This window comes from Musa acuminata, chromosome BXJ1-7 (assembly GCF_036884655.1).
Source record: "Musa acuminata AAA Group cultivar baxijiao chromosome BXJ1-7, Cavendish_Baxijiao_AAA, whole genome shotgun sequence".
NCBI lineage: Eukaryota > Viridiplantae > Streptophyta > Magnoliopsida > Zingiberales > Musaceae > Musa > Musa acuminata.
The window spans coordinates 9,748,101-9,772,371 of record NC_088333.1 but is presented as its reverse complement, the minus strand read 5'-3'; the positions used below and the strand labels follow the sequence as shown (position 1 = coordinate 9,772,371).

Genomic DNA, 24,271 nt, shown 5'->3' with positions numbered 1-24,271 from the left:
TTGAGTTATACGTGGGTTTTGACTAAGGAATCTAATCTTCCACCCAAATCTCATATGGTCAACTAATTGGCTAATTTTTTGGATTTGAAATCGCTAAATACAATTTTTGTCCAAAAATGAAGATTTTGATTCCAATCAAAAGATATTCCTTATAAAACATAAGTTTTCTAGTGAATTTTGAAGAACACTAGTAACATAAACTAGACTATAATGACTTGGTACATGTGAAATCTAACTAATTTATACATGTAATAATTCGATTAATCTTATAGTAGAAGTAGATAAGATTAAAATTGATTTATGAGGATTTGATGAGTATATCATTTTCAATTTTAACTTAGATATATATATTATATTTTTTCTTACTTCTTTATTTAACTAAGCTCAACGATTCTCTTCCAATAATACACGAGTTTTATGTCTTTGTCCACGCTTCTTAAGACAGAAACAAATCTTATATTTTATAGTCTAGTGATCCATCAACAGGTGATTGGTGAGCTGTAAACATCAGAGAATATATCTTTTATTATTTTATAGTCTTATATTTTCTTATCGAAGGAACCCCATCTCGGAACTTGTGCACCAAACCTTTGATGAGATGGTCGGTCCACTACTGAAATCGAGTATGCACAATTATATAATGGAATCTTAATCAGCACACGCAAAGATATACAAGATACAATCAAATTCCAAGGCTAATAATATAAGGGAGCATGCATTAATTACTTGACTCGTCCATACTTCTTGAAAAAGATGAGTGTCTACCCGATGATACTTCCGATACAATGCCATTTGTAACATTAATAATATATAAATTGGTATGGGTAAAAACTTCAGCTACCAAAACACCTGCCTAAAATGCTTTAAGTTTGCATGCCAAAATTCTCTTAACGACCAAGAAAAGATTAGGCGTCCGTCTCCGGGCCCGCGCGGGGCCCGCGAGCAATGCGGTCGCACCTTTTCTGCTTCCGCCTCCGGTTTTCTGACAAGAGAAGGGGAGCCGAAACCGCAGGAAATCAAATGCCGAGGCAAATGTGCTTCGATTCGACCCCCTGCGCACGATGGGATGCACGAACGAATCCGTCAAATCAGGCAATGGAGGGGTGGTTTGGTTTAAGCTTTCTCCTTCTCTTAGGGCTGGCCTTTTTGCATAAGATATAATGAGCAGAGAGACAGCGCTGACCTAAAAGGTCGCATCCCCACAAAATAAAGAGAGAGAGAGAGAGAGAGAGGGGTAATCAAGAGCTCCAGTTCAGTATTTTCCTCGTCCTCCTCTCCGGCTACAGGTTTGCATCCGTACAAGCGTCTCTTCCTCTTGTTTATAATCATCTCTTCCATCTCTGTTTTAACTGGTGATATGTTGTTGAGGTGGTCAGAGGGAGCAGGAATATGGGGAGAGGGAAGATCGTGATCCGCAGGATTGATAACTCCGCAAGTCGGCAGGTGACCTTCTCGAAGAGGAGGAACGGGTTACTGAAGAAGGCCAAGGAGCTTGCCATCCTTTGCGATGCTGAGGTCGGTGTGGTGGTGTTCTCCGGCACCGGCCGACTCTATGATTACGCCAGCACCAGGTTCTTTCTCCCTCTCTCTCTCTCTCTCTCTCTCTCTCCGCTTAAACTGATCTAAAGAGGTTCTGCTTATACTTGTCTTGGTAAAAAGGACGTTAGTGTTAGGGCTTGGTTGGGGAAAACGTGTACTTGCTTGTTATGCCACTACTAGACCCCTTTTAGTGGGTTTGGCGCCGAGATCTGAAGCGAGTTGAAGTCGGGGAAAGATAACAAATGTGGATCCGGATCTCTCAACACTGGTCGTTCTTCAACTACGACACAACTCCATGTGTTAGAGATATTTATACTCGATGTAGACTTCTTAGGCACTGTCTCAGACTTCACCACTATGGAGACGACGAAATGATCTTACCTTCATCTCTATAGTAACAATAACTAGGACAGTTCTTGTAACTTGGTGATCATTTGACGTAGATGATAGCGGAAGAATCCCCGGGATGCATATGAATAAAGAAGAGCCATAGTTCACGTAAAAGGGTTTGATTAAGCTGTTTGTGTCTGAGTGATTATAGCTCAGTTTTTTCCCTTCTCTCTTTGCCTTTATGCTGTCTAAATTGGTGCAAAAATCTGAAGGTTGTCAATTTTAGTCTCAGCCTCTCATCTTTAGTACATATGTAACCAACTAAATCAGATAATTAAATATGCAAAATGGTATGATGAAAGGCAAGGATTGTGTTGACAAAACTTGGAGATTGGATTCTCGATATGATAATGAGGAAAAGTAGGTTAGCAGGCAATATTTCTTTGTGTTTGAATTGCTTTTTCCTACCTCTGAGGAAAGATAGACGTTTAAGTTGGATGATACAAGAATAGATCGATCATGCTGTAGTTTCACGATCTAGTAATTTGAACTAGTTAAACAAATAAGCTCTCACTCAAATTGGTTCGTTACTTTGGCAAACATGTTGTATACCTTAAGATGTGTATATACTGCTGTGTTAGCTGAAACTTAAATTTCTTTACCTCATTCAGATCTGCTAGTTATCAGCATGATATTTTGTGGACATAGAAGAACTGTTGGATCTTTTGGGCGAGTTAATTAATCTACAGCAATGTTTGCTAGATCGATTGCTTCTGTCGAATCTTAAATTGGAGTAGTTGTCTTGTTATATCACACAACTATAAGCTGATGAGTTGTCTAGTTCTGTATCTCGAGTTGATTCCTATCTCGCTTGTTTTCAGTGTCATGAATGCTCCTTTACTTCAGTCACATAGTCAAAATACTAAAGACTAATGTAAACATTTAAGAGAAATATTTAATCACTTTGAACATTATGTCACTTTGAAATCTCATGTTTCATTAGCATATATGTTTGCTCTTTGTTTCCCATTAATCTCACCATTCTACAGTTTAATAGTCTGTCAAAAACAATTTAAACTTCATTGAATTAAAAGATGTAACACCTTAATGACAATCCACCCTGGAGTTTGTTGTCCTATCTAATATTCACATTCGGAATAAGCATGTACATAAACATAGTGGTTTTAGGACATTCAGAATAAAATATTGGTTATCAACATATAGGAGAAGAAACCATTTTGGCTGTATTCCGAAAAGGAGATACATTTTCTCAAGTCATGAACACTTCCACAGATATTGATGATCACTTTTAAAGCATGACCTTCGTTTTCACGTCTATCTTAATCATAAATTTGTGGTATCCTTTGCCTTCTTTATGGCAAAAGTACATGCAGGGAGGAATACGGTGTAATAACATATTCGTACATAGATGGACATTATATTTTTGTGTCGTGTGCTTGTAGATCTCTTCTATATCTCAAAAATAAATTCTCTTATTATTACTATAGAAAAAAATGAATGTGTTTTTGTGTTCAAGTAGTTTTTTTTTTTTTTTCACAATCTTTGAGTGGTTGAATAAAACCATTTATTTTGCATTTGAGTGAAGGGAGGACCTCTTAATTATAAATTCGAACAATACAAAAACAAAATCGTAAAGCCCTAACTATTTGGTATCTACTACATAAAATGAATATGAAAACTTAAATAGTTTCACATACAAACTAAAAGGAAGAAAATTTCTTTTTTTTTCTTGTGTATGTATGTATGTATATGTGTACTTGTGTATGTGTGTTATACGTATATATGTATTTATGTATGCTTTTAGTTTTAAAATTGTGAATTATATAGGTAAAATCAGTGAGAAAAATTATATAGGTAAAATCTGTGAGAGGAAACTGGATGATTATAATCAACGCTGTTCAGTGAAAGGAAATGTCTAATTGATGAACTTTATTAAGTTGTACATTCCCTCCTTTAGTTTTAAAATTGTCAATTATATAGGTAAAATCTGTGAGAGGAAACTTGATATGGATGATTATAATCAATGCTGTTCAGTGAATGGAAATGTCTAATTGATGAACTTTATTAAGCTGGACATTCCCTAAAGTCAAATTTTGATGTCAATAAACAAATGCTTGCTACACCCGTCAATGGTCTTGCAATAAACCATTTCATTGGCCTGACCAATTTATAGACCTCGATTAAAGAGGTTTAGAACCCTAGATCGTTAAATGTTTATGCATTTATGTCTGCTGTTGTGATAGGATTGTAAATTATCATGAAATCGAGATAAATTAGATTTTATTGTTTTAGTATACTGCTATGTCTACAATGTATTTAACTGCATTGTTAATATTGTGGGAGTGGATTGGAAAGGTGAGGCTTCCTTCATTTGATTTCAATTCAAGTATACACTGAGAAGCCAACTGCGACTCTACCAAATGCATGATTCCAGAAACAATATTGTGTGTATAATTAGCAATTAGAGGGGAGTGTGTAAGTGGGAGTTCCAGTTGTTAGAATCCTTCGCCTGTCATTGTATATGTATTCAGATCATTAAAAAAGTAAAATGTGAGCATAAGTTAGTAATCTTTATGTTATGTAATTTATTTATATTTATGACAATAAGCTTTTCTTTTTTTTTCTCTATTTGGTGACAGAAAACTTCTTTACCTTAGTTTGATTGATCCTCTGTCTTCTCAATATGCAAGCTAGTTACAACTAATCTTATTTTACACTCATCATATACAATGCATATGTTTCTCATGTGTAACAATTTATAAAATGTCAAAATTAAAGCTAATATAAGGTACTTGTGCAGCATGAAGTCTGTCATAGAAAGGTATACTAGGGCAAAGGCAGAGAACCATCTGATTGTGGACACAGCTTCAGAAATAAAGGTATGTTTTATCCTCAATCATAACAAGTATTCTTTTACTATAGATTTGTATGTTTGTAACCTTCTTGGTTAATTAACTCTGCTTATTTCATCATCATGTTATCCTATTAGGGTACAACCAAAATAACTTTTCCATGAAAGGTAATACGCAAGCAGTCTACAAATATATTTTATAGTTCTATTAACCTTTTTTCTTTTTTTCGAAAAAAAGAATTCTTTGCTTTTTGGGTCATAGAAAGGTTTGGTAACCCTTTAGTTAGATTATTTCAAGGAATATGTGTTTAAGCTATCTTAAGAAAGTCATTTTTTACAGAAAAAAGAAAGTATGCTTAACTAATGTGGAAAGTACATCTAATTTTACTTCGAGTAATATCACATGAGAGGAAATAAATTTTCTTGAATAAACAAATCACGTTACATTAGCGAGAAAAAAGCTGTATAAATACCTCTTCACGCCTTCTCTTAAGGTTGTGGAGGTGATATTTATGCATGGGATTCACCCCACTGTTAAAGGACTTCTCTAAATCATCCTTTCGCCCTCTTGTTAAGCAGAAACTTCTCTCTTTTACAGCTAAATTGGTTGAAGATGTAGAATGGTTAAAAGTTCAAGGATTTCACAATTCAAAACAATAGTTAGATTCTTGAAACAACCACTTTTGACACTCTTAGATACCATGCTCAATATCCTGATGAGGTAATTATGGATGCCCTAGGTCTTCCTTCCGGCTGAGAAATAGTGTACCAACAAGATTTTTGCCATGAGAGACGGTACAGTAGCTTTTTGGCAGTGCCACCATCAGATAGATAGTTGTTGAAAATCAATGGTGCCACAACCTACAATGATGACTTCTGCCCTACTTAGGTGGTGCTACTAGCAACCTGGGCAATGAGTTTGGCAAGCAAGTAGGATAGTTTTAGGCGGTGATACCATATCAACAATTCCATCTGTCTCCCATTATCCATCGCGTGGTTGAATTCATTGAACATCTTCCGATGCCTCTTTATTCTTTAGAGTTCTTTTGGAATCAAACAGTTATTAAAGTAGAAAGGGTATCTAAGTTTTTACGATCAACATCCTCTTTGATTAAAAAAATAGCATATAAAATAACCATACGGTCAATTAGATTGAGGGTTAAAAATTAGAAACTATATGCACAAAAGAATATTGAGATGAATAAAATCACTAGATAGAATAAGAAGTTTTTTCATTTAAGATGGAGAGGAAAAAAACATAAAAAAAAGATTATTTCAAATGATATGGATATACTCGAAGGAGACCATTGACTTCACGATGTAAGAAAGAGTGGAGGTAAAGATTGATTGAGAAAAGATTTTACCAGAACCAATAAAAATTGATCTGAATGCTCTTGATTTAACTAGTGATATCACATATTTTATAACTAATGTGAGAAAAGATCCATATAACCAATTTTGATAACTTATTGTTATACGCTAAAAGGCAATGATTGTAACTATATGAAACCTGCTAAACTCAACTTACAATGATTGTTGAATATTAGGACGCCTATAATTAGATGGCTACTAAACTTCAACCACAAATATGAAAATAAATTGCAATGTTTTCTCTCATTGAACACTGCTTCAGATTTATGATCTATTGCAATGAGTCAATTGGTTGGTAATTCAAAATATTCCAGATTAAGATATTATAGAATTAACAAAAAATAACCACTTGGTTTGTCTTTGATAAGCTCCCTTAGTAATATCCTTCTCCAAGTCACAAAGTTCAAGAAGAATATTAACAAATATGTAGCACAAACTAATGTTACAGATAACGAACATTATCTGCTACCACTAAATATGTATGTTTCACAAGATTATGCCTATTGTAATAGTTAGTTATAATCCCAGCATATGAAATACAACCTGCCAGAATTAGAAGGCAAAGTCGGACCAAATATTTTGTTGATAAAAAACAATCTATCTTGGTACTCTGGTTCGAGCTAGATACAGAATGACAGTGAATATGACAGACATGAACAAACAATAGAACCAAGCATGAGCAGTTTAGAAAACCAAAAACAAAAAAAAACAAACAAAGAAATGAATGTATAATACAAGTTGATATCACAGTTATATGAGTACTGCTTATTCAGTAATTAATAGCAAGGTCCAGGGCTTCGTGAATCTTTTATTACCATTGATCACTGATTAGAGCAATATCTCTACTTAAATCAAGAGAATTCAAAATCTCTTTCTATTGTTTATGGTGAAGTTACCACTTATTTCGTAATAAAGAATCAAACCAGCAGGAGCTACCAAAGACAGCATATCTCATTCCATATTACATATATGTCACATCTCAACCACAGCGAACACAATGAAGTGCAGGGACTGTGGCTACATCATTCCAGTTGGGAAGCAGTTGCCAATACTTAAATACAAAGTTGGCAATGCATAATAATCAAGGGTATGTTATAATAGGTGGTCAACATCTGTAGCTCATTCAGGAAGCTCTTGCAAGGCCACTGAGGGTTAGGCAAAAGAAGGTATCGGCCTCCATTGTGCTATCATAATCCATCTTGCAAAGATACCAGAATAGCAGCTTCAGTCCGTCTCTCAACTCAGTCATCAAAGCCATTTCATTTAGGTCAGTGCCCATTGACTCATTCAGTTCATTCTAAACAGACATTTAAATCTTCATGCCCATGAGATCGCATCTAATCCCAGAGAATGCAAAAGTAAAATGCTCATTTAGACCCTATGGCTAGCTTTGACAGAAATGCTTGCTGCTCCACTCAGTAAAAGATGTGTTGTCAAAAGGCTAGGTGCTTTGCTGACAAACTATAAATTGCTCTTTACAATTTGAAAAAGCCAAACTTATACAATCCAAACCTGCTCCTCATAAAATCCAGACTTGCTGGAAAAAGTAACAAATGAAACAAAAGAAAATATTTTATGGCATTAAACTTTCAAAAGAAACAACACTACCATTTTCTTGCTGCTGATGTTGACTTCTATGATCCTTAGAACTTACATATAAGCAATTGAATTGATCAATCTGTGTCTTAAATCACTGCCTATGTGGTTTCTTGTCATATTTAGACAGATAAATATTGGCTTCTTGTTCTCACAAGACCTCGAAGGAGAGAACCAGCCACAACAACATTTTGCTTACAGTCATAGTCTCCTTTCAAGATACCTATACCATGATGGCAGTTCAACAGACCAATATGGTTGAACGGTCCCACATGGCAAAGAAAATTTTGACAGAAAGAGAGACGAAGACAAGAGGTAAATAGGGAAAGGATCATAAAGCTGTGCCAACAGAAATATAGAGAAATCAACATATATTGATGGTGCTTTAGGAAATAAACAGCAAATTGTAGGAAATAGTTTTGTAAGAACTAGATAATAGAATTTCAAAGATAATAATACAAGGCTTTTAAAATGTAGGATGAAGAAAGAAGACGATCGGAATCTGACTGGGAGTAACTTCAATAACCACTAAGATTAAGAGTGTGGTAAAGGAGATTGTTGAAGAATCTAAAGGTAGAAATGATGATCCAGGAAAAGCGTTGGTGGGATTAAAAAAATTCAGAAGGCCATTAATACAAAACATGCATTAAAGATTGGTAAAATCATAGAAACGAGAAGAATTTTAGAAGACATATAGTAGCTAAAAAGAGAAAAACTATATGGTTGGAAAAATAAAAAACACGAAAGTTTTTGCAGCAAGCTAAGTTCTAAGGATGGGGAAAAAGAAATTTATTAGATTGTAAAGCTACAGATCATTTCCTTAAAACCTTACTTCAATAGGCTTGAAAAACTGCATAATGTTTAATGATCTAAAATAAGCTTATATTTATCCCTCAAATCAAAATTTCTGTCACGAGCAATAAATTCTTTAGAAAATTTGTACATATTTATTGTAGTTTTGTGTATTGACTTACCTTACGATCCTCCAATGTGTTAAGATATAATGTCATTTACCATTAAGTGTCTCTAGATTGCGTGAAAATATTTAACTGATTTTTTCCTTTTTTTGGATATTGAAAAGTTATGTATATTTTAAACAATAACTCATAGGTGTCCTTGCATATACACCAGCATACTGCATATGCAATATATGATGACATAACTACCCGCACAGTGCTTTGCATTTCAAAAGCATGCTTTCATCAATGAAAATTAGAAGTAAACAAAATACATCATGAACGTTCAGCCTGAAAATTATGAATTCAACAATTGTAAAGACAAAAAACCCATAATTGAGTCATAATGTGAAATTACAGTGATCAGACAATTGCTAACATTCCATTTGCAACTAATGCTAATAGCAATTCTCATACAATGTTAAAAACCAATCAAACTCGTAATTTAGATTTGTATGGACAGGTGTAACCATGAACCAATATATGGCTCCATGGAAACCAATCAATACTGGTTCATGCCTGGCATTTCACTGATTTGAACCAGCATACTAGTTGTACCAAGTGGTAGGTTGTTCCCAAACTATGCCAATTCTATTTCTTCAACTAGCAGCCCCCCTCGTTTTTATCAAACCAAAAGAACCCTTTTCCTTTCATTTATTCATTCTCTTGGTTTATCATCAAAAGATTGGATTTCAAGCCAGAGTTGGCATTGTTCTTGAATCAAGGTAAATTTGAAGATATTTCTATAATTTCATTGCTTATTTTTCTTTTGAATCGAATTTTTACTTAAATTTTTATTCATCTATACGTAATCTTACCATGTTTTGCTTGAAGATGCTTTCTTCATTCAATTGAAGCTTGATCTACACATAATTAACATTTTTCCAACATAGATTACTTGAACATACATAGGATCTGGTCTACATCAGTGTCAGACTATGCTAGATTTTCATGTTTGACCTAAGTTCATGCAAATTCGATCTAGATACATACAGATCTAGGCTACTTCCATCAGGACCGACCTATATATATACAAATTGATGCTAGACTTGTGTGGATCTGGTTTATCTCCTCGTAGATGACCAAAAAAATTGAGGCAGATCTGGCCTGCACCCACAACAATCCAAGTGTATGCTAAATTTGTTGTTCATGTAGTATATAGGAATGTGTCAGAAAAGGTTTAGTAAAATACTGATCTAACATGGCAACACATTGATCACTTAGTGCACACCACAAGAATTAACATTTGGTATGAACTACTATGACTTTGTTGCTCATGGTCGAGGAATAAGAAGGCTGAAGTAACATTTGCCTGATGGACATCTTGACATGGCCAAACGCACACCAATCCCTTAAGAAATCAGAAAGACTTTCTAGGTAGAGTGGGAATAGAAAAAATCTCGAGCAGAACAAACATTTGCAGAGGAGCTTGATAGGCAGGCATCTAAGCAGCATGCCTATGATCAGTATGAGTTAACGATGATGTTGTTAATGACCCTGAGATTGCTGTCAACATTTGTAATCTATGAAGCACTATTAAATGTATGAGCACACGAAGAGGCACAGACATACTTTGCGACCATTCCAATGAGCATAACAGTGGCAATGGTCGCAATTACGTTATTGGACCTTAAATATGGTGCCCATCAGTTTATCAGGATAACCAATACGGGGAGTGCTAGTGACGATGATGCAACTGGTCGTGCTCCACATTCAAGAACAGTATATGATGAGGTCAATCACATTCCAATCCCTAGCAGGGGGTCCCTTTAAACAAGACATCAATACCATATATGGTTGATATTGACCCCATAGTATCAATTCTCAGTGTCAAAACCACTAAGATCAATGATATACCCACGAGAACAAGAATGATAGACAGGCACTCTCATAGTGATTCAATTTTAATTCTCAACCCTCCTTTTGCATCTTCCAACACATTATATATCTATAATGTCCATCTAGAAATACAATTGATAAACAAAGCCTCCAAATCAATATTGCAGAAAGATATCTTGCTGATCAAGTTGGTGAATTCTGCATATGGATAAAATCCTTCAAGATAGCCCTGACCCCGATTACAAAACGAGGAGTTTTGGTTTCCCAAAACCAAGAACCAAACCAAACTGGGCTGTTTTCTGGAATCAGAACTGGAACAGCTGGTTTCGGTTTGAACCGCTAATTTTTTTTAATATTTTTAATATTTTTTATATTTTAATTACGAAATAACCAAAATACCCCTAGAAAATAGCAATTATATGTCTATTGGAAGGGACAAACTGGTCATTTGCCCCTCTATCCAAACGGTGGAGCATTGGGCCGACCGTTTGAGCCCCAATGATCAATCAAGCCCAACATCGATCGGGCCTTTTTTATTTTCTTTTTGAACCATCAGTTCCGGTTTCCCAACCCAAAATTTGAAACTGAACTGCTCGGTACCGATTTCGACTCCATTTGGAGCCAGTGAACTGTTGGGCCAGTTCGGTTCCGGTTCCAGATCAATTTAAACCGAGCCGTGGTCAAGGTTACTTCAAGATGCAACAAGATCTCTATGGTATGATTCTTACATGTGGTAGCTAATCAAAACCCACTAGGGTAATAATCATCAACTTCCTAGCCATGATAGGAAGTCGTGTACCATAAGTCCATTGATTAATCACATCATTGACCCATCAGAGACTATTGTAGATGATAGTGGAAATCACACTAAATACTCCAGGTGGCAATGGATAATGGCACCAATTAAGAAATCGATGAATTGATAAATACACATCTAAATCAATTTAGGCCATGTACCATATATCATATCGACCTTATGATCGACATTGATGACATCCCACGTGAAGAAAACAATGGACAAGGCACAAGAAATAATTTGTTTTATCAACAACCATCAACGAGTGCATGCCTCAACAAAAAGATTCATAGAAGGGAGATCCTATGAACGAGGGTCACTAAATTTGATCAAGCAAAGAAAGATTGAATCGAATGTTATGTTTATTTCTAGTGATTGGACATGTTCTTGTTATGCTCTCTAAAATGAGCGAAAGTCAATTGAAAAGTGTATATAATCCTCCATATATGTGGTTGAGATTGTTATGACTATTGAGCCTATATAACTGGAAGAGTTGAAATGAAAAAAGGATGAAGATTGGCTATGCTTCCCGCCAAATACACAATCTCACAAGTCACAACAATAAAACATTCAAGTGGCTTTTCCAACAAATGAAATAATCTTTACCTTCATATCATTTTTGGAGATGGGATAATCAAATTTCAAGCGATCTTAATTGTTTTAATCTCTTTATCCATAAAATTATAACATTTTCAATATCAAATGGTGGCTTATTGTCTCTTTTTTTTTTTTTTTTTTGGGGGGTCAAAGTGGCCTATTGTCTGGCAAAAGAAAAGTGGCCTAATGTAGCTTACTACCTAAATTTAACATACCAAAATTGATATGACCCTGTCTTGGTGACTTGTTCACTCTTTGCAGGGTCATCATCAGATAGAACCTTAGAACAAAATATAGAAAGTGCAACAGCTACTATTAGTGAGGTGAAGTATCTGATCATGTTAATTTTTATCTCACAGAGATAGTATCAATTGACTTACCCTATTTTTTACCTTTAGGGGCGTCTATTTTGATTAGCCTACAACAATCTCAATAAGAATTCAACACAATTTCATATTTATATGACATGGATCCCATAACAACATGACATTTCACATAATAAATAGTAAACAAAATGTGTTCCTATAATATGTTTTATAATTGTAATTGTGTAGATGAGTAATGAATTCACATGAAGGATCTGCACCTCAAAGAAAATTGTCCGTTAATTCTTATCACAAACTACGTCATCCAATGGTTGCGAGTATACTTAACCACTTTCTACTTCATACATATTGCAACCACCTTTTATATTGACACTTGGAAAAGAAAGATTTTGGGCACTATTACATGCATAAATGGCTGCATCATATAACCAAGGATAGGACAACGATGAGGCCAAATAAAAACCATTTGACTCATAGTTTGTCACCAATGATTTATATCAAAGTTTCCGATACCCACCCAATACAGTACGGTTCGATACAAGTGGTGAATACCAGTCTAATTGATTATTGACACACACAGGTAAATCGAGCATTATCCCCATACCCAACTTGTACCCACACATACCAAATGGTACAGGACCAGTACTTTTCTTTTACTATGCAGTCTTTTTAAGTTTTTTTTATTTCTGAAACTCAGCACATACTGTACGCGAAATTGGAACCCTAGACTTATACCCTTTGATGCATTGAATATGTAGAGCTGAGAAACCAGATTATTATTTGATGAGATGGCAGATTTGACCACACCCATCAAAGCTCATTTCTGAACAATTTATAGAGAGAACCAATAAGACGAGATGGCCCAATACGTGAACAATAATAGAATATCTGAACTCAAATTGTAGGGCATGGTTAAGCCTCAAAAATCTCTTCCATAGGTCATGCTATTGGAAGCTAGTTATAATCATCTATGTACTATTGGAAACTAGTTTTAATCATATACAAGGCACAGCAAAGCTAGAGGCAAAGCTAAGGAAAAAAAAGGATGGTAGACTTCTCCCCAAGTTCTAATTGTGAGATCCAAAATGACAATGGCGAACAGATGCAATAATGGTGACCAAAGATCCTATGTTTTTGCTGACAATAGATTGAGCAATCATTTACTCATACCACCCAGGATGAAAAACATGATGATAGTGAATTGTGAGGATAGCAAGACTTCGCTCCATGGTTCCAACCAAGGATTGAAATATCGTACCGTACCGAAGTTTCGACATTCGCTCAGTACGATACTATATACTGAGCGGTATATCGTTCGATATATATATATATATATATATATATATATATATATATATATATATATATATTCCGTCCGGTAATGGGCAATTCGTGTACCGATCAACTGACGGACCGATACATATCGTTCGGTACGGGCGGTATTATTCGAAACTGTATACCTTGGTTCCAACTGTGAGGTCCAAATTTGTGATAACAAACAGCAGCAATAATGGTGACCAAAGATCCTATGATTTTGTTGTCCAAAGAGGTTGATAATATATTGAGCAATCATTTATTTGTATGATCCGGGACGAAAAACATGATGCCATATCTACCATTATTATATTAGATAGGAAAGGAAAGTCGAGAAGAAGACAGTTCGTATGGTTAATCACAAAAACACCAGAATCCTTGCCAAGATCTCGTAAAGGAAAAATGAGCCAAGCTAAGTTGGTTTGGAACTGCGAATCAATGAAGAGAACCTAAGGCTTCTCCAAAGAATCTCTAGGTTTTAGTAATGTATAGATTGCAACTTGAGCTCTTTTACTTGTTTGTAATTGCTACTTCAGATCATATTTGTATTTGTTCCATGTATAGAAATTATTTATCTCTCAAAGTTTCTACCTTCTTGAGTCAAATGAATATCCAAGTTATACTACATGTCTACCACTCAAGCCATATAACATTTTCAAATGTCATGATCATACTCCTAAATCGAGATTACTCCACTTATTAGCTATCAGAAAAAATCCAAGTTTGCTGCATATCCAGATTGGTGGTTAATTTTACATGATAAACAAACCACCAATAAGTGGCAACAATTGAATCACAATCAAAGGTCCAAAACATTGACATAAGACAACAAACTGATTAGAAAAACAAAATCATATTATTATAGGAATCTGAAATAACTTAACATGTTTTTAGGAGCTTTAACAAATAGATTCTTCAGTGTTTGATGCCATACCTCACAATTGAATTTCAGAATTCAGATTATAGTTCACCACTTCACCTTATAGGATGATTATTTTCGAAGCCTAGTTAACTGTGAAAATATAAATCTAGCAATACCAAGAAATATCTAGTGTGGCTAAACCTGGGCTTTGTACTTACAGTTTTGGCAAAGGGAGGCAACAAGCTTGAGGCAGCAATTGCATAAATTGCAAGAAACTCATAGGTATGCTCACTTCACCCTACATGACAAGAAACATTAGCACTTAAAAGTCATCATTCTGTAACTTAGCCAATAACATGTAGCATCAAAAATATAATTGCAATCACATACAAAATAGTATCATTAGTAGACTTCAACAAAAATCATCAGTAATATGAACCATGAACCACAGATTATTATATATCTGTTACATATATGTTCCACGTCAATCGCTGCCCATAACTAGATAATATCATTAGGTACAAGCAACCAACATCTTTGCACAGTACAGGCTAATTAGTCAGTATTATGAACAAATAGAAGCCAAATGGCATCCTTTTTTAAGTATTAATAAAAAAAATATTAAATGTACTGAATGGAGTTCATCATTCATGTTCTTTTGATAAGGGGAAAAAGATCTGAAATCTCATGAAGATAGTTCAAGATAATATGAAAATACATAGGATGTATGAGTACAAGATAGACATTTTACAACATTTTTAACAATCAAACATGAAAAGTATAGTAAATACTAATTAGTAATCATGTTTTCAAAGTGATATATGAGATCATATCAACAAAAGCAACAGTCCATGACTGGCAGTACATACTTTCAAATTATCTGATGCCAAAATGTAAACGAAAGATAATTATCATATCATTTCATAATTTTATTCTCCCCGCTAGGTAAGTACTCCTCTGCTTGCTTCCAAGTGTGCTAGAGACATAGATAGTATCTATGCAAAATACAAACACACAGTGAGCAAATGCAATCTAATATTATTACCATGATAATAGTAGTAATAGTCAAGGACTGCTGTACCACCTGAAACAGTATGAAACGATCACCTGGTCCAGTTCAGTAAAAATAATTAAAAAATCAGAAAATAGCAGTGGGGCCCATCCATCTAGGCATTAGAAAAAAAAATAAAATCCTATAATAAACAAATTAGGGCTCGCAAACACAAACCCTCTTCTCGCATTCAATGCTGCTGCCACTACCATTGCTTTGCAATCCTGCTGCCATCGTCGTTAAGTGACACCACTGCCAACTTCATTGCCGCCGCATTTCTTCTTCTTCCCAGATACGCACCTACCTCTTCTCCTCCTCTTCTTTCTTTGTCTTCCTTCTCCTCCACCATTTCCTCTTCTTCCTTCTGCCTTCGTCCTCCTTCCTATTCTATTCCTCCACCGCCTCTTCCTCTCTTCTTTTCCTCTCAAAAACACCAGTACATACCTATGTACCAACACATGGTACACCAGTACTAACTGGTATGTACCAGTAACAGATCACCGAAATTGGTCTGATACCTGAAACGGCGATCTTTGGTAATAGTAACCATAAAAAGATATGGTCAATGGCTTACCGGTATCCTAACTGCATGTGTGACGTCTATACTTGCAGAAGTGATACTGGGTGGCTATTCATATGTGTTATATCAGCCATATAAAAACTTGAGAACTTATATAAAAGAGCAACTTTTTCAACACTTGTAGGCAGTTGATGGGAGAAGAATTTTCTGGTCTAAGTGTCAAGGATCTAGAAAATCTAGAGAACCAACTGGAGATGAGACTCCGTGGTGTTCGAAAGACGAAGGTCATATTTACATTTGCCTTAATGCTGCTTAATGTTACTATTTATCTCATGTATACTTGACTGTGTTGTTCATTTTACAGGAACAACTTCTAATTAATGAAATTCAAAAATTGAATCAGAAGGTACGGCAACCTACTGTCTCTATGATACTCATTGTGTTTGAAGTAATGCAATTTCTACTGTTCTCATTGCAGGGGAGCCTTATTCACCAAGAAAATATGGAGCTTTACTGGAAAATAAACATAATGCATCAAGAAAACAGAGAGTTACACAAGAAGGTATACTAATATCCTAAGAAAATTTGCAATCAAATTGTTTAAACTAGTGATAAACTATAGCACAAAACTAAACATGTGCCTCCTCAGGTTTATGCACCAACGGAGGAAAATGACCCTAATAGAAATTCAGTTATCCCACATGGTTTTCATATAACAAAGGAAGTAAATGCACTCATTCATCTTGGACTACGCCAACAACATCAGCATGGAGAAGAGTTAAAACTTGGAGCTCCAAAACTAGGGTAATGTTTTTCTTCTAGTATGGATATTTGACATATATCAACTATTAGTTCAATAATACAATGTCTAAAATACCATGCAGCATATTTCAAGTGAAATAAGGAGAGAGATAACAGATCAAGAATCAGCGTTCATGGTCTTCATCATATTATCCCAAGGTTATAACAGTGTTGTAATTATCCTAAGCTATGGTGACAGCACCATACTACTGCTGGTGTGATACCATACTCCTAAGTATGAATTAGAGCTGTAGTAGCATTTTCCTCTTTTCATCATCCTAATCACCAATGATTTCTCTTTAATCATGACGAAATGCGACAAGTCTGTTCCCTTTAAACTCAATCAAACTGCACTTGGCTTGATCAGTCCTAGAGTCTAGAGATCCTTCTGTTAATCAAAACAGATCAAACCAAACTGATTTAACATATCAAAGGGATCAGTTGATCCAATTGAAACTCTCATAAGTTTCACCAATTCCAGTAGATGCTAGTGGGTTTCGAATATGATTTGGTGGCAAAACTGTAATAAGACTAGAATATGAAGTGAATCATGTCAGACTTTAAATTTACAAACTTTGCTCTTGATGTTTCAAGGCAGCACCTCTTTATCTTCCATTTATATTTCCTCTTTTTTTTTGGCAAGGAATTCAATCTAGTAAGATCAACCACTCCGTGGCCAAGGTAAATTCATAGTAAGTTTCAAGGCACGCACAAGGACATAAATAGCAGATAAACTAGTGAATAACCTGGTAATCAAAGTAAAAGTATCAATTTCTGTGAATATAGTTCTGAGCCTTGGGATTTTATAAAATTTTATTATTACTTAATCTTCACGATAGTATTGCTCATCACTAGTTTTTTTTTAGTTATCTGATTCCATTTGCAGCTAGTTTGAAAACTGAAATAAACATTAAATTATTCACTGGTAGCTATGTTCCATGAAAACACCTAGGTCAATGAAATTACTTCATGACAATAAGTATATCCAACAACTCTTCTCCACAAAAGGTGGTGGAACCATGTAAAGAACAAACAATAATGGCCATAACTTTAGATCATATTTTTCTTGAGCCCATTCTCTCTTCAAATTTAATCCCCTATTTCATTTTCTAGTTTGTCCTTCCTATCGTTCTAACTTGCTATTAAGGTTAACGAAATTGTCGTGCACAATTTACGAATTTGAAATCCAGTTAATACAAGAACATGATAGGGGCATGGATGTGCCAAAAGTCTTTTCTTTTGATTCATAATATTCTGTTTCTACTAGTCCTATTCGGTTCACAATTATCTGTACCTATGTATAACAGAAAGCCTAACAAAAGCTACAATGATGTAGAATTCTTGTAGCTATGATAATTGACCATACTCTACAGGCACAACCTGCTAACCGTGTATAAACAGAACCATAGTGATTTTTGCATAAAACAGAGATACAGTCTTCCAGATTTTCAGGGTCACAAACCAAGATACTATTGGCACAACTTACAAATATTATCAACAAGTCTTAAAAGAATATTAATATACCACAGAACTTCTTGCAGATTATGCAGCTACTACCTCAAGCTTGTTGCCTCCTTCTGCAATAACTAGTGAAACAAACCACAAATCAGATACATGTGAAATACAAATAAAACTTGATCGATATTTGACTTGGTTAAGAGTTAAGGCAACAAAAGAATCAAAGCTACTTACTAATTGATGTGTGGCCTATGATTGTTGAACACACTATAACAATACAACTAAACAAGAAAATATATTACAATCACAGGCATTTGTGACAACTGTCAGCAACAACAGCAAGTCACACGACAAGACATAAAGCCCCAACAACAGCAAACAACCCATAATGTACCAAAATTTGTGAGAATTAAGAAATACCAAAATCTTATTGCTATTTGGATCTCCGATGTGCCCTCAATCTATGCCTTCCCAAATTTTGCATACCGCTCGGTGTTTACCAGCCCAAGCAAGGATCAGTACCAAACCATATGATCAGGCACTGACCAGTACTACTTTTTAATATTTGCTTTAGCTGATATTGATGGCACGAGTTGATATTCCGCCCAGTATACTGATATCTTTCTGGTCCATTAGATTATTGAAATTGGTATCAGAATAATTATTAAAATAACTATAAACCAAAATTCGATGCATATTATAAAGTATTTTTAATTTAGCAAATGAAAGGCTAAATATTTTTCTACCTGAAACTGTGAAGACAGTGATGAACCATATTATAACCCCAATTATTCTCTAATCATCATAAGGGAAAAGTCCTAGGTAATGTGTTGAGAAGCAAAGAAAACCTTTATTTGAAATGAGTCCACAGAGATTGTGATTAATTATGAATCAACCCTATAGTCAAGGATTAAAAACAGATCTAACTAGATGGTACTGATTAATATTTAGTGGTCCAACCACGTTTTGACACCGAGCCAAATTGCCTAGTCCAGTTCAAAACCAGGCTTGCAATTTGATTTTAATGATTAAAACCATGGCAGCCGGGTGGCAGCCAGGCAGCAGACTATATTTTTTTAATTAGTCCTCCTCTTTGTCATCTCAGTGTCGCCAAACAGCTACATTATCATCACCACCACTGGTTCCACCTTGGCCTCTGGTATTTATCATCCTTCTCACCTCTTCCTCTACCTGTCCTCCTCTTCTGCCGTCTCCTCCTCTACCTCCCTTTTCTCCTCCATCTTTTCCTCCCCCTCCATCAGTCCTTGTCTCTCTCCCCCCTCAGCCTCCTCTGTACTCTCCACTTTTCTCTTGGTACGTGTAACACCGGCCCATATCGAGTTTCGATAAATCGATCCATTCAGGTTCCATCATCAACCAGTATCTTCAATCACCAATGAGAATTTAAAGATCTAGGATGATCAAAAGAGAAGTGATAAAATGAAAAGCTTTTCAAAAATATACATGAAATATATTCCAATACATATTTATACATGTACACAAGCAAGACCATTCTATATTGCTCAAAATCCTAAAATGAATTTATTTTAAAAATGTAGAATGTTTAGTGCAAAAGTCAAGATGTTTCCTAAGTTACCTTTCAAATTCAAATAGATTTTAAAGTTCACTTATTTTCTTTGTTTCATGGTAAATCTGAATTATCAACTCCAATAATTACTCACATTTACAAAAATAAAGAAATCTAATATGATTCATCAATCAATCATAAATATGGGAATTTAAAAGGGTCCTTCAGCATTTCATCAAAAGAGATCATTTGGTAACAAAAAAAAGAAAGCCCTATATGCAATTATATTTTCCCAAATTATGGTCTCCATTATAAGTCTTATCTATTTATCAATTTCACTAAATTGCTTAATTTGATCAACTTATATTGATTATTTGGACATAAAGCAAAAAAATGAGCCTTATGCTTAGGAGGTTAACTTATATTGGACAGGAACTAGATATGTTAAAACATGTTCTGTAATAATACTCTTTTAGTACTATACATATAACATAGATTAAGTAAAGCTCAAGAAGAAAACTGTACCTTCTATATTCTACTATATAAGAACAATAGCAATAAGATGCACCTTTAAAAGTCTATCTTTCACTTGTTATTGAAAATTATATTCCAAAATTCAAGACATACTCTAAAAGATTATCGACAAGTAGAGCATGAAACCAAAAGTTTTTGTTTCAAAGAATTCAAATAACAAGTCCTACAACAGTTTGTTGAGTGGGGGGTCTGTCACATTTTTAGAGAAGGGAACCAAAGTGTGCACTGGGTTGCATCTTTTACCAAGCTCTCCAAATCTGATTTGATCTGGAGGGGAAACTGGCATCCTAATCTGGTATCAATTTTATTCTGAGGAGCAAGGTTTACATTGTACTAGAATTTTGAAGTAATAAATATCTCTTTTCCTTTCGAAAAAGAAAAAACAAATCATCGTTAATTTATAATGGTAATTATACAGATTAAGCAAAATCGACTGCCCATATTTATGGATCTTTTTTTTTTCCTCCAAGAATGATGTACTATGGTTTCTCAACCTTCGGCCAGCATCCTCTACTGTCATGACCCAACTAAACCAGAATAGCAACCCTACTTACGAGGATATCTGACCCATTTTTTGTGGAGTATAGCCCAAAAATGCTTTATCTCAAATTAACCAGAGTTCATCCACCAAGCACTTATATATCAATTCAAGTGTTTATCCACTTTGGATATAGGACTAAATTCTGAGATGTTATAGTCTCCCACTTGAGGTCTTTATGTCATCTTTTAATGACCAACATGACCTATAATCAAGCCCTAACATAGTGCACATGCGAACCAACCTAGTAGCTCCACGTTGTGATGTGCCCTCTAATTCTGTCCACGTGTAGCCCTTTGCTATTAGAAACTCTTATCATGCCCAATACTAGACTAGATCTAAGACCAATTGTCACGACCCATTAACCCATTTACTTTGTTGAGTTTAAACGTTTGGCCCAAAATGCTTTAACTCCACCCATTGACGGAAGACCCATCAAGCCCTTATAAAAAATTCAAGTTTTTAGCCACTACTAATGTGGGACTAAATTCTAGGGTATTACCTCTACTCTGGGAGTTAAGAAATACCTTATAAGGATAATTAAAGTAAGAAAAGAGTTTTCTATACAAATAGAATAGCTAGAAGCTTGACAGACTATAAAGGCTTAATGATCTAGGCAATGATTTAAAAAGGCGCTCGGGCGCTCGCCTAGGCGCTTAGGCGAGGCGAGGCTCGAGCGCCTCGTTTAAGGGCCAGGTGACGTGCTTCAAAGATGCTTCGCCTGGAAGCTCGCCCAAGCCCAAGTGTCGAGCGCTTCGGGCAAGCACTTAGTTCAATTAAGCGAACCGAACCAGACTTTTAAGTTTGGCTTGGTTAAATAACGTAGTTTGTTACCTCAAAAGCCACCCTTCACACTAGCGCGACCTCAAGGAACCCTAGCACTACTTCTGCCTCCGTCGTCGATGCTTTCTGTCGCTGCCTCCGCTGCAAACGGAACTGACCGGGCCTTCCTCTGTCACCGACGGACGAGTTCGACGACCCCCATAGCTTCCTTCCGCTATCACTCCGTGTGCAGTTCCTTCCACTATCGAGGGAGTGGACCGTAAGTTCCTTTGCCACTGACGGCACCCTCTGGAGCTTTCACCGCTGCCACTACTACTTTCCGTAACTTTCGTCGTTGTCATCCGCAACTTTCGTCGTTGTTGCTGCTGCTGTCCACAGCTTTTGCTGTTGTCACTATTGTTGTTCGCAGTTTCTGCCGCTACCACTGCTACTATTCACAGCTTCCGCCACTGTTGCTGCCATCGTTCGCAGCGCTGCCACAACAATCTTAAACTAATCCTTTGTTACTGTTAACATTTTTTCTCCCCTCTAACTACTTTAACAGTAAATAATATATTGTTAACAGTATATTTTTAATTTAATATCATATTTTTATTTAAATAATTATATTTTTATTTAAATAATTATATTTTTTATTGTATTATATATATTTTATATTTTAATATTTCAGAGTGCCTCGCTTCGCTCGGGCAAGCGCCTACTGCCTCAAGCGTTTTGGGACCTTGGCGCCTAGCGCTTTTAAAATCACTGGATCTAGATATTTAAGCTCGCAGCCTCGCAAAAGGTGAACTTTACAGGACAAGACTTGGCACCATAGTACGTGGTAAGGTTGCTTCTTTACAATCTATGCGACAAAGGTGCAAGTGCTAGAAACAAGTTTCTTGTTTGCTAGGATAACCAAATCCCACATTAGTGCATGAACTCGAAAAAGGAGAAATTTGTGCACTGGGCCACTCTATTTTCGTAGTCAGCAAATAACTTTCAAAGATTCTGTTTCAGCTGGAAAGTGTTCAATAAAATGGCAAAGCAAGACAAGCTGCAAATAACATTCCATGAGGAACATACGATCTCTGGTTATGATGTTCATTCCTCATCAACTAACAATTAGAAGCAATTCATAACACAAAATTGTTGGTATAAAACGCATTAGGCATTCTATTATGAGATAACATATGAAGTAGTCGTTTCCAACATAAAATTTCTGACTAGAGCATTAACCTTGTTCTGCCTACAACAGACTAACTTCTAACCAAGCAATAAAAGTGTATTTCTAACATATAAACTAAAAACATAAGATCATCACAGACACTTCAACTACAAAAGGATGCATGCTTGCGATACCATCCACATTTCAAGAACACCAATCTAATACCAATGAAAATCTAAGGTACACTATGTTTCCAAATCATCAAAGTTGAGATTTTATTAATGACAAATACACTAACTCGGTAATAAAAGCTGATATCAGAAGCAACCTATAGTTCCGTTATATAATGCTTAAAAAATAGCAGTAAGTCATTGATATGTGTCCCCGAAAGGCCATCATGACCATTTGAAATCTGTGTCACACTAACAAAAGTGGCAGTTGGTACACCCCAAGTACAACAATTGCATGCTTTGAAGACGCAGACATATTCTACATCAAAATCAGTAATAATCGAACCCCATACTCCAAAGTTAAACTTAAAATAAATTATTGATTCAAATAGCCCGTACAAGTATGTAAAAACAGGTACTCCTAACTAACCAACACCAAACTACCTGTGTGCCCAAATCCTATGGTTCATTACCAAGAATGATCATCCGCAGTTTCTTAACCTACCATTATCACCCTTGTGCTTGGGACAAAAGAACATCCTATGAACAAAAGTGAAGCAAGAAAAAAGTCGTGTTAAAGCAGAAAAGCTAGTTGCTTGAACCAGCTTTGCAAAATTCAGTTGCGGCCAGAAAGAGTGTGGAAAAGTGTCATAGGAAAACAAGTTGTGAAGAACTTAAGATGTGTTTGTTTTTTTTCCTCAACAAATTATGATCTATTACAAATATATTGGCTCAAAATCCATCAAACAACATGTTATGTGTAACCATATTCAAAAGCTGTTTGCAAGACAAACAAGTTCAAGTAATGCAGCACTCCTTAACACAGAAAACAAATACTTGACAAAGTGACAGACCCCTCGACCAAGAAAACGGAAACACCCAGATTATAACCCTCATTTTCACGAAAGCCAATCTCTAATGCCCACGGGAACCTAAACACTGGCACATTTGTGAATGACCAAGGTTGGGATCTCCGTCAACTCTAAATCTTTGCAGATACCGAAACAAAACTCAAAAATAAAAGAGGAAACCTTATCAAGATCGATCCGTGGGGAACCTTCGATTTAGCAAATCGAACCGAACGAGAAAAAAGAATCAATGTTCGGATCAATCGGATCAAGCAAAACAGAACTTACGTTGGTGAATTACCTGATATCCTATCGTCGCTCCGAGTTAGGGCAACGCTCGCTCTCGCACTCTCGGGGGCGAAGTCAGGGAGCGGAATAAATATACTTGGAGATGTGCAATAAAGTTTCCCTAGAAATAAACAAAGGGGCCGTAGCTCAATAAATGGGCCATTGTCCCTTTTCATACGTGGGGGATTCGATCCCCAGCCGCGTCGG

The 24,271-nt window shown here is 35.7% G+C and overlaps 1 protein-coding gene and 1 long non-coding RNA gene across 2 annotated transcripts; one reads left to right on the top strand and one right to left on the bottom strand.

Annotated features, from left to right (window-relative positions):
* Positions 1-1,035: 1,035 nt before the first annotated feature.
* On the top strand, positions 1,036-17,407 carry LOC135678706 (MADS-box transcription factor 23-like). The gene is made up of 9 exons (XM_065191805.1): positions 1,036-1,286; positions 1,377-1,571; positions 4,691-4,769; positions 14,619-14,680; positions 16,154-16,253; positions 16,334-16,375; positions 16,448-16,531; positions 16,619-16,773; positions 16,854-17,407. Exons 2-9 carry the CDS (start codon positions 1,390-1,392, stop codon positions 16,870-16,872), a joined length of 723 nt encoding a protein of 240 aa, XP_065047877.1. The 5' UTR covers positions 1,036-1,286; positions 1,377-1,389; the 3' UTR covers positions 16,873-17,407.
* Positions 7,046-24,196, bottom strand: LOC103991507 (uncharacterized). Its single transcript, XR_001979146.2, has 4 exons — positions 24,078-24,196; positions 18,295-18,356; positions 14,471-14,696; positions 7,046-7,449 (listed from the first exon to the last, which is right to left on the bottom strand). It is a non-coding gene; the product is annotated as an uncharacterized LOC103991507 (long non-coding RNA).
* Between the last annotated feature and the right edge of the window lie 75 nt (positions 24,197-24,271).

What these genes read in the sequence shown, in the direction of transcription:
- LOC135678706 (XM_065191805.1), top strand. Translation starts at nt 1,390, where the DNA reads ATGGGGAGAGGGAAGATCGTGATCCGCAGGATTGATAACTCCGCAAGT. An exon ending in AAATTGCAAGAAACTCATAG is followed by an intron (nt 14,681 to 16,153) that starts GTATGCTCACTT and finishes CAACACTTGTAG; the next exon opens with GCAGTTGATGGGAGAAGAAT. An exon ending in GTGGTGTTCGAAAGACGAAG is followed by an intron (nt 16,254 to 16,333) that starts GTCATATTTACA and finishes TTCATTTTACAG; the next exon opens with GAACAACTTCTAATTAATGA.